The sequence below is a fragment of a genome, unplaced genomic scaffold, assembly GCF_019419815.1.
Source record: "Pyrus x bretschneideri cultivar Hongxiangsu unplaced genomic scaffold, Pyrus_bretschneideri_v1 Contig1, whole genome shotgun sequence".
Lineage (NCBI taxonomy): Eukaryota > Viridiplantae > Streptophyta > Magnoliopsida > Rosales > Rosaceae > Pyrus > Pyrus x bretschneideri.
Window position 1 is genome coordinate 6,308,498 of NW_025999390.1, and position 11,306 is coordinate 6,319,803.

Here is an 11,306-nt window from a genome sequence, read left to right on the forward strand (position 1 = left end):
ACTAGAAGTCGTTTTTCTTAGTTGATTGTAGCTGAAATTTTTATCTTTGTCAAAAAGCGATTGTCATCCATTTTTTTTTCTTTCTTTTTTTACTATAAAATATGGCATCAATTCAGAAACTTTAATTTGAACCAATGCAAAATATCGCACAAAGATTTGGATAAGATATGAGTGATCTCATAGCCCACCAAGAGGGTTAATAAGTTAATTATAGGTGAGATTATAGTAATTTGGGTCAATTAAGTGTTCATACAAAGCTACAAAAGTGCTTCCATGTCTGCGGAAGAGCAAAGCAAATACTAGGCCTAGCTAGCTGTAGAACAATATTATAGTTATAACTTAGAAATTGCCTATATAATTGAACAAGTCAATAATTTAGGCGAAAAGAAGTTGACAACTAGAAGGAGAAAATCCCCTAAAAGCACTCGGAGCTGGCAGAAGCTGCCACTCAACTTTTAGCTCTGCTTCACACTCGGACAGCCTTCCAATTCCGACATTCAACCCACATGCCACCACGCATATGTTCCCTTCCACCCCGCTCGCAGCAAAGGGACGTCTCAGTGCCTCACATGGGAATCTGTCCCCACCCACGTACTGCCACGTGTCCTTATCAGGGTCGTACGCCTTAATCGGACAGTCCCCATACTCCGATATCACCAAGAGCCTGCCGCCCGCGACCACGCTCACGCCCGTCCACCCGTCCCTCATTCCCGGCCTCATCTCCTGCCACGTGTCGTTGTCTGGGTCGTAGACCACACCACGTGGCGAGTGCATAAACGGCCACGTCCACCCCTCGGTCACGTACATCTTGTTCCCCACCACGTTGGAGTCATACTTGGCCAATCCAGCTGGCAGGGTGGCACATGGCGCCCACGTGTCTTTCAGCGGGTCGTAACAGTCTACGGCCCTGATCGAACTGCCATAGCAAGCCTTGTCGCCTCCAACGGCCAAGATCTTTCCATCGATATTTCCCGCGTCGAAAAATGACCGCGGGGTCGACATTGGAGTAGCTGTTGACCATTGATTGGTAGATGTACGATACACGATGGTTGTCTTCGTAGAGGATTCCCTGTCTGCCCGCACGCCGCCCAATACAACGAGCGTCCCCTCACGTGGCAGGGAAGCGCATGCGAACCCCGGCGGGCAAGCGGCCTTGGGACACGGCATGGGAGGCAAAACAAACCAACGGCCAGATCGCGGATCCAACGCTTGCCACTGCATCCTAGCCGTTGATTTGTTGAAGGCGAAAACGAAAAGATAAGGCAAAGGCAAACACAAGGACTTCTTGCAAAGAACAAAGCTAGGGTCTGTAATGGCTCTTTTCCATGAAGCAGAGACCGAACGCACCAGAGCCTGGTACGGATATGGAAGATAAAGCAGGCAGAGCTCAGCAACCTCATCCGGCAATCCGGGAATCAACGGCTCAGATTTCCTCATTCTGATTTCTTGTTTAGAACACTGATCAGAACCTGGGTTTGATGCAGACGACGTTCTCAGAGCCGCCATTGCCGAAATTCGAATACAAGCACGTAAAACAAAACTACCCAGATGAAGAAATGATCGAAAACTTGGAGTTTCTTGAAGAGTTCATGAATCGAAAAGTGAGTTTGCAAGGTGTTCGACACAGGGTCTAGCTGAAGGATTGTGGTAGTTGCAGAGCATATTGTATGTAAGAGTATTTATAGTGGGGAAAAAGAGATCATGGAGATCAAATTAAGAAATGTGATGACGAAGCAAAGATTCGCATTTGTGGAAGAATTATTGGTTGGTCAAAAGGGTGGCCTAATTAAATCGGATTAATTTTGGTTAAAAGTGTTTAGGGGCTGTGATTGGGTTTCGTTTGTTGTTTTGTGGGTGTGCATCTAGAAACCGGAATACAAGGTAAAAAGTGACGCCACAAAACTTGAGAACACAGAGAGCGGCAGATCCGAAAGAGACTTGTGTGGGATTAAAGAAATGAGCAATGAAACGAAAGTTTGAGTAAAATCGGGCGCAAACAGAGTGACCAAAAAGATTTTTAATCCGAACAAGAATTGCGGGTTTGAATATAAACACAGTGATCAAAACAGATCTTAGAGCCTAGAGGAATGGAGGGGTGGTTGGTTTCTTGAAAATAATTGAATTTTGGGGGGGTTTTAAAGAATAAAGAAATGAGGAAGAGGATGTATAGAGACTTGTTTGGTGCAGGGGAGGGTATGAGTTGAGTTGGGTTAGATGGATCCAATTGAGTTACATGGTGGTGCATGACGATTGATTGGAATATAAAAAGGTCAATTTGTGGGGTATGTATATAGGTGTGAATATGAACTTATGGAGAGACTAATGATCCCATTACTTTAATGACTAATTTGACTATGATAATTGTAGTGGGGCCTCCTCTTTGTGGTTTTCATTAGGTACCTTATTGTCGTGATATTTTGGTTTAGCGTATAAGCATTTCATGAGAAATGTTTTTTTTTTTTTTTTTTTTTTTTATAATATTTGAAATATGTTATGTTACTGATCACGTATATATGGCGTTGGTTTACAATTTTATCACACGTATGTGATTATAAGACTTTTTGGCCTTTCGAGATGTAAAAAGTACTTATGTCTTTACAAAACATGTGAAAGTACTTCTCGAAAGGTCTTCATAAAGCACAAACTCAGAAGTTATTTTTTTGTGCCAACTCGGTATAAAATGTTTTTGGTTATTTAAAAAAGTTTTAGATTGTTTTGAAAGCATTGTCAAAACATGAATGCGAATTCTCTTTGTGAGGATCCAGGGGATCCTTTAATCGTATATGTTCATTGTAAATCATGTGGTTAGTTTTCGTCAAGTATTATTTGTATTCAATTTTAAATAAAAATTTTAAACTAATTTCGAACTACATGATGTACAATGAATGAATACAATTAGAAGATCTCCAGTATTCTCACAAAGAGGATTCTCATTCGTCAAACATTTCGGTGCTTTTATTGTCAAGGCATTTGGATTCATCCATATGGAAATGGATTCTCTCATGAGCATTTGCTCGGGATCCTACTGACCCACACACAAGGGCCGTTGGATGAAAATCCAACAGCTACAAACAGGGGATCTATTTAAAGTTATAATAATTATAGTCATTAGATTTTTCATCCAACGATCCTTATGTTTTGGTCAATAGGATCCTGAGTAGATGCTCAGGAGAGAATCAATTTCCCATCCATGTACATGTTTCAACCACTCATGGAGTTTGTGGCCTAAAACTGCCGGAGGGTCCTCCTTTCGGACATATCCCAAATTTCATTAGCACTGTGCCCTCAACCTCATGCTCACACTAGTAAGTGTCCTCAATTTCATTATCGTTACTTAGTACTCTTGACTTTTGTGAAATACTTGTAATATTGGGTTTTCAAGTATAATCCTGATTAGTTGTAATTGGTGTAATTGCAGTATTATGTATTTATCTTCTAGTACTACAGATTAATAATATTTCTCATTATTTGTAAGTGAAAGGTTTTAATATACAAAATGACGAGTTCACAATTAATATATTACCAAATTTCCTTAGTGTAAAATACTCTCTAAGGGAACCTTTAAAATTTTATTAAACTAGCAAGTGATTTGTGCCAAAATCTCAAACAACACTTTATTTTAATAAATTTTAATTACTTTATTATTCATAATTTAAACCCGACCCACTTATTTTCAAGGACGATTTTATGCACATCCATAGTATATTAAAAACAAAACAGTATTCAATCTACGTAAATCTAAAGCTTTTCTGATTGCGAGTTTTCATAGAAAGATGCAAACACAGAATTGAAAATTGTACATTAATCTACATATAAAGTCAAGAATTTGTCGTCCACCATAAATAAAATAAAACGACTTAAACCAAAAAATAAAGTACAATGTCATTTTCTTGTTTTTGAAGAATATTTGGCTTATCTTTTCCAGGTTTTCATGAGCTGTTTCTGCTGATTATTTGGGCCAATTTGAGCACCTTAAAAACAACATTTAGTCATTCGAAATGGCAACAGGAATAGTATATGAGAGACTTATTATACTCTCATTACGCTACCGCAACATCCCAAATCAACAAAACAACATTGTTTAGATAAATTAAAACAGATGACATCGCATTATTAGTCTAAAACATCATGATAAGTTGTTATTGATTGAAAGACCATCCAACACCGCCCAGTTCATGTTGCTCTTTATAGTGTGGAAGGTGGAAAAGTTACTTTTACCTTGAATGGGAGGGACAGGAAACTGAAAAAAGTAGATTATGATGTGTGGTTTTTTCCAGGCATGTACTATAAACAAAGATTTGGATGATGCCTATTAATGGAAACAAGATTTTTTTTTATTTTTTATTATATATATATATATTTTTTTTTTTGAATCACAAATGGTTTTTTATTGGTTTCGTGGATCCTATATGGGTTCCACCCCAACACTCTAATGGATTTTTTAACGAAGTTAGACGTTAAGGATAATATTGGTAACCAAAGTAAGAGATAAGGGACTAAATTGATCAGTTTGAAACATAAAGGATTAAACGGATGAGTTCATAAAGCATAAGGAAACATTAGAAATGGAAAAAATGTGAGAAAAGGGCTAAAGGCGTAGTTGAGAATATCACTTCAGCAATGAAAATCCAACCATGGATGGGAAATGGATTCTCTCATGAGCATCTGCTTAGGATCCTATTGACCCACACATAAGGACCGTTGGAAGAAAATTCAACGACTACAAATAGGAAGATCCCTTTAAATTTATAATAATTGTAGTCGCTAGATTTTCATCCAACGACCCTTGTGTGTGGGTCAGTAGGATCTTGAGCAGATGCTCATGAGGGAATCCATTTCCCATCCAAATACATGTTTTAATCACATATGGAGTTTGTGGCCTAAAACTGCCGAAGGGTCCTCCCTTCGGACAGATCCCAAATTCCATTAGCACTATGCCCTAAACCTCATGCTCACACTAATACGTGTCCTCAATTTCATTACTGTTGACTTTTGTGAAATACTTGTCATATTGGGTTTTCAAGTATAATCCCCGATTAGTTGTAATTGGTGTAATTGCAGCATTATGCATTTCTCTTCTAGTACCACAGATTAATAATATTTCTTATTATTTGTAAGTAAAATGTTTTAATATACAAAATGATGAGTTTGCAATTAATATATTACCGAATTCTCTTAATATTTGAAATATGTTATGTTACTGATCACGTATATATGGCGTTGGTTTTCAATTTTATCACACGTATGTGATTATAAGACTTTTTGGCCTTTCGAGATGTAAAAAGTACTTATGTCTTTACAAAACATGTGAAAGTACTTCTCGAAAGGTCTCCATAAAGCACAAACTCAGAAGTTATTTTTTTGTGCTAACTCGGTATAAAATGTTTTTGGTTATTTAAAAAAGTTTTAGATTGTTTTAAAAGCATTGTCAAAACATGAATGCGGATTCTCTTTGTGAGGATCTAGGGGATCCTTTAATCGTATATGTTCATTGTAAATCGTGTGGTTAGTTTTCGTCAAGTATTATTTGTATTCAATTTTAAATAAAAATTTTAAACTAATTTCGAACTACATGATGTACAATGAATGAATACAATTAGAAGATCTCCAGTATTCTCACAAAGAGGATCCTCATTCGTCAAACATTTCGGTGCTTTTATTGTCAAGGCATTTGGATTCATCCATATGGAAATGGATTCTCTCATGAGCATTTGCTCGGGATCCTACTGACCCACACACAAGGGCAGTTGGATAAAAATCCAACAGCTACAAACAGGAGAATCTCTTTAAAGTTATAATAATTATAATCATTAGATTTTTCATCCAACGATCCTTATGTTTTGGTCAATAGGATCCTGAGTAGATGCTCAGGAGAGAATCAATTTCCCATCCATGTACATGTTTCAACCACTCATGGAGTTTGTGGCCTAAAACTGCCGGAGGGTCCTCCTTTCGGACAAATCCCAAATTTCATTAGCACTGTGCCCTCAACCTCATGCTCACACTAGTAAGTGTCCTCAATTTCATTATCGTTACTTAGTACTATTGACTTTTGTGAAATACTTGTAATATTGGATTTTCAAGTATAATCCTGATTAGTTGTAATTGGTGTAATTGCAGTATTATATATTTATCTTCTAGTACTACAAATTAATAATATTTCTCATTATTTGTAAATGAAAGGTTTTAATATACAAAATGACGAGTTCACAATTAATATATTACCGAATTTCCTTAGTGTAAAATACTCTCTAAGGGAACCTTTAAAATTTTATTAAACCAGCAAGTGATTTGTGCCAAAATCTCAAACAACACTTTATTTTAATAAATTTTAATTACTTTATTATTCATAATTTAAACCCGACCCACTTATTTTCAAGGACGATTTTATGCACATCCATAGTATATAAAAAACAAAACAGTATTCAATCTACGTAAATCTAAAGCTTTTCTGATTGCGAGTTTTCATAGAAAGATGCAAACACAGAATTGAAAATTGTACATATTACTACATATAAAGTCAAGAATTTGTCGTCCACCATAAATAAAATAAAACGACTTAAACCAAAAAAGAAAGTATAATGTCATTTTCTTGTTTTTGAAGAATATTTGGCTTATCTTTTCCAGGTTTTCGTGAGCTGTTTCTGCTGATTATTTGGGCAATTTTAGCACCTTAAAAACAACATTTAGTCATTCGAAATGGCAACAACGAATAGTATATGAGAGACTTATTATACTCCCATTACGCTATCGCAACATCCCAAATCAACAAAACAACGTTGTTTAGATAAATTAAAACAGATAACATCGCATTATTAGTCTAAAACATCATGATAATTTGTTATTGATTGAAAGACCATCCAACACCGCCCAGTTCATGTTGCTCTTTATAGTCTGGAAGGTGGAAAAGTTGCTTTTACCTTGAATGGGAGGGACAGGAAACTGAAAAAAGTAGATTATGATGTGTGGTTTTTTCCAGGCATGTACTATAAACAAAGATTTGGATGATGCCTATTAATGGAAACAAGATTTTTTTTTATTTTTTATTATATATATATATATTTTTTTTTTTGAATCACAAATGGTTTTTTATTGGTTTCGTGGATCCTATATGGGTTCCACCCCAACACTCTAATGGATTTTTTAACGAAGTTAGACGTTAAGGATAATATTGGTAACCAAAGTAAGAGATAAGGGACTAAATTGATCAGTTTGAAACATAAAGGATTAAACAGATGAGTTCATAAAGCATAAGGAAACATTAGAAATGGAAACAATGTGAGAAAAGGGCTAAAGGCGTAGTTGAGAATATCACTTCAGCAATGAAAATCCAACCATGGATGGGAAATGGATTCTCTCATGAGCATCTGGCTAGGATCCTATTGACCCACACATAAGGACCGTTGGAAGAAAATTCAACGACTACAAATAGGAAGATCCCTTTAAATTTATAATAATTGTAGTCGCTAGATTTTCATCCAACGACCCTTGTGTGTGGGTCAGTAGGATCTTGAGCAGATGCTCATGAGGGAATCCATTTCCCATCCAAATACATGTTTTAATCACATATGGAGTTTGTGGCCTAAAACTGCCGAAGGGTCCTCCCTTCGGACAGATCCCAAATTCCATTAGCACTATGCCCTAAACCTCATGCTCACACTAATACGTGTCCTCAATTTCATTACTGTTGACTTTTGTGAAATACTTGTCATATTGGGTTTTCAAGTATAATCCCCGATTAGTTGTAATTGGTGTAATTGCAGCATTATGCATTTCTCTTCTAGTACCACAGATTAATAATATTTCTTATTATTTGTAAGTAAAATGTTTTAATATACAAAATGATGAGTTTGCAATTAATATATTACCGAATTCTCTTAATGTAAAATACTATTTCTCTTACAAGTAAGAAGTTCTTCCTCAATTTTAACATCATCTCTAAGAAAAGCTTTAAAATTTTGTTAAACTAGCAAGTGATTTGTATCAAAATCTCTAACGACACTCTATTTTTACTAATTTTGAATACTTTATTATTCATAATTTAAATCTGGCCCACTTATTTTCTAGAACGATTTTATACGCATTCATGGTATATAAAAAACAAAACAGTATTCAATCTATGTAAGTCTAAAACTTTTCTGATTGCGAATTTTCATAGAAAGATGCAAACACAGAATTGAAAATTGTACATTAATCTGCATATGAAGTCAAGAATTTGCCGTCCACCATAAATAAAATAAAACGACTTGAACCAAAAGAGAAAGTATAATGTCGTTTTCTTGTTTTCAAAGAACATATGGGCTTATCTTTTCCAGGTTTCCATGAGCTGTTTCTGCTGGTTATTTGGGCCAATTTGAGCACCTTAAAAACAACATTTAGTCATTCGAAATGGCAACAACGAATAGTAGATTGAGAGACTTATTATACTCCCATTATGCTACTGCAACATCCCAAATCAACAAGACAACGTTGTTTAGATATATTAAAACAGATGACATCGCATTGTTAGTCTAAAACATCACGATAAGTCCTTCTCGAATGAAGGACCATCCAACACCGCCCAGTTCATAATTATGATGTGTGGTTTTTTACAGGCATGTACTATAAACAAAGATTTGGATGATGCCTATCAATGGAAACAAGGTTTTTTATTTTATTATTATTATTATTTTTTATAATCACAAATGGCTTTTTATTGGTTTTGTGGATCCTATATGGGTTCCACCCCAACACATTAACGGATTTTTTAACAAAGTTAGACGTTAAGGACAATATTGATAACCAAAGTAAGAGATAAGGGACTAAATTGATCAGTTTAAAACATAAAGGACTAAACTGATGAGTTCATAAAACATAAGGGAACATTAGAAATGGAAACAATGTGAGAAAAGGGTTAAAGGCGTAGTTGAGAATATCACTTCAGCAGTGAAAAAACGAAGACATGCATGCTTACCTTATAGCTTTAGATTAATAATCTTTACAACGTAATATGCCATACAGTCTAATAAGAGAAAAACTCATGTTTTAAATAGTTAAGCTTTCATTATATTTTACTAGAATAGCTTCTGCTCATGGCCGTCTCTAAGATTTTGGGATCCTGTGCAAAATTTATAAAAGTGCCTCTTTTTAAGATGTTTTTTTTTAAAGTAGGACAATATATTGGTACTAGAAAATAATAACTTAAATCAAAACAACCTGTAGCACTAACTGATTGTAAGTTTACAAGTGTTATTAAATAAGTAAACAGAGTTACAAAAATAACCTTCACTAAATAATAAAAAACAGTTCAGTCTTAAGTAACCAAATAAAGAAAAAAAAAAGCTACAAAAACACTAACTTTAGAGTTTCACTTGAGTATATAGCATTATTATATAATAAAATTGAAAAGAAAAATGTTTTTTAAGGTGTTGTTATTAGCACTTATAATATCTTATTGTGCACTCCAAATTTTTATATTTAAAAAAAAAATTACACTTATAAAAGTGCACTATAAGATTTTGAAATGCTAATAAAAGTAATTTTTTTAATATATAACAATATTACATATAAATATAAGATACCAAAAATTTTTAAGAGCATGTACGATTGCATATTTCGCTCCCCTTCAACGCCACCTCTGCTTCTTCTATTATCACTGATACTAGAAGCGTAACCCAGAGATGTTTTCTAAAACAATCAATTTCAATATTTCTGAAAACGCTTTTAAATAACTAAAATACTTTTTTTTTTTTTTTGTATTTAAATTTGAGTCTCCTTTTATGACTTAAGACTAAATTACAACATTGCTCGATAAAAAATAATGGGAACTAGAGTCTGTAGATTAAGCTACATCTGATGTAGGTGCTACTTTGCTGCTGAATTTATTATGACTCGAATCCTCTTCTTCAAAGTATTTGATTGCGAAGCTCCACAAGAAGGATGAAGACAGGGGAACCGTTGGCGGCTGCCAGCGTTCAAAAGGCCCATGAAGCAGTCATCAATGGCCGACCCTTTGCTTACACACTTGTGGAGGTCCTGTACGACATCAATGACCTGGCTTGGCCTGACCCTCCAGGAAACCGAATCAGAAGCACGTCTTCCTCACCGGCACCCACGACCTGGCCTTCGCAGCCTTCGTGTGCGTCCTGCCGCCGCCCCTCGACGGGTCGGAGTTTTCCGATGGGTGGTTTAAGGGAAATGGGATTTGGGTGGGGTGTGTTAGACAAATAAGGAATATGGTTGGAGTCCTTATGTAATTGTATATAATATTATTATTGGAAGAATAAGCCGTCCTACAGCCGTCAAGCCGTCCTACAGCCGTCCTACCTTGTCCTACCTACACACTAGCCGTCCTACAGCCGTCAAGCCGTCCTACAGCCGTCCTACAGCCGTCCTACCTACACACTAGCCGTCCTACCTTGTCCTACCTACACACTAGCCATCCTACAGCCGTCAAGCCGTCCTACAGTCGTCCTACCTTGTCCTACCTACACACTAGGACGGCTACCTTGTCCTCTCTACACATTTGTATCATGTATATATATCCTTGTAATCTTGTAGAGAAAGATAATGAAAAAATAAGCATTCTCTTCCATTTGCATTCTCTTCCATTTGCATTCTCTTCCATTTTTCCACATTCATGTATCAATAACAAATATAATTTTTAGCCTACATACCTTTTTCTACATGGTATACAGAGCAGGTTTATAACCCTAGCCCTAATTTTTTTTTCGGCAGCTTTCTCTGCCGTTCCCATGGCTGTTCGTGGCCCGTCCCGTCCCTCCTCTACTCGTCCTCCCCTCCACTGCACCTACTACAATTTTGATTATTATACCCGAGACACCTGCCATAAACTTCATGGCTATCCCGTTGGCCATCCCCTCCATGGCCAACCGTGGCGACCACCGCGCCGTGCCACTGCTTCCAATTCTTCCCGCAGCCATGCACCTTCCAGTCCTCCCCAGCAGCCACAGTTTTCTGCTTCCCGGTCCCATAATTTCACCCAGGCCCATCACGTGCAAGGCACCCATGCCCCCGCCTCCTCTTCTACTCCAGCGACCCACCAAGTGCACGAGACCCAGCCCACTTTGCATGACTTGTAGCTTGCCATGCCTAACCTCTCTGCCGAGCAACACTCCCGTGTTCTAGCTGCTCTACGTGACACCACCACCCCTCCTCAGGCCAATGCCGTGCTCACTACTGATTTTGCCCAAGGTTTGTTACCTATCACCTCTCGTCATGGTCAATGGATTCTTGACAGTGGTGCTACAGATCATATTACTTCTTCCGCTTCATGTTTGATTAATCGTTCTCCTTCACATTTGCCG

At 36.8% G+C, this 11,306-nt stretch overlaps 1 protein-coding gene across 1 annotated transcript; it reads right to left on the bottom strand.

The window, feature by feature from the left end:
- Positions 1–200: 200 nt before the first annotated feature.
- LOC103953587 (F-box protein AFR-like) lies at positions 201–2,203 on the bottom strand. The gene has a single exon (XM_018649003.2). It carries the CDS (start codon positions 1,504–1,506, stop codon positions 376–378), a length of 1,131 nt encoding a protein of 376 aa, XP_018504519.2. The 5' UTR covers positions 1,507–2,203; the 3' UTR covers positions 201–375.
- Between the last annotated feature and the right edge of the window lie 9,103 nt (positions 2,204–11,306).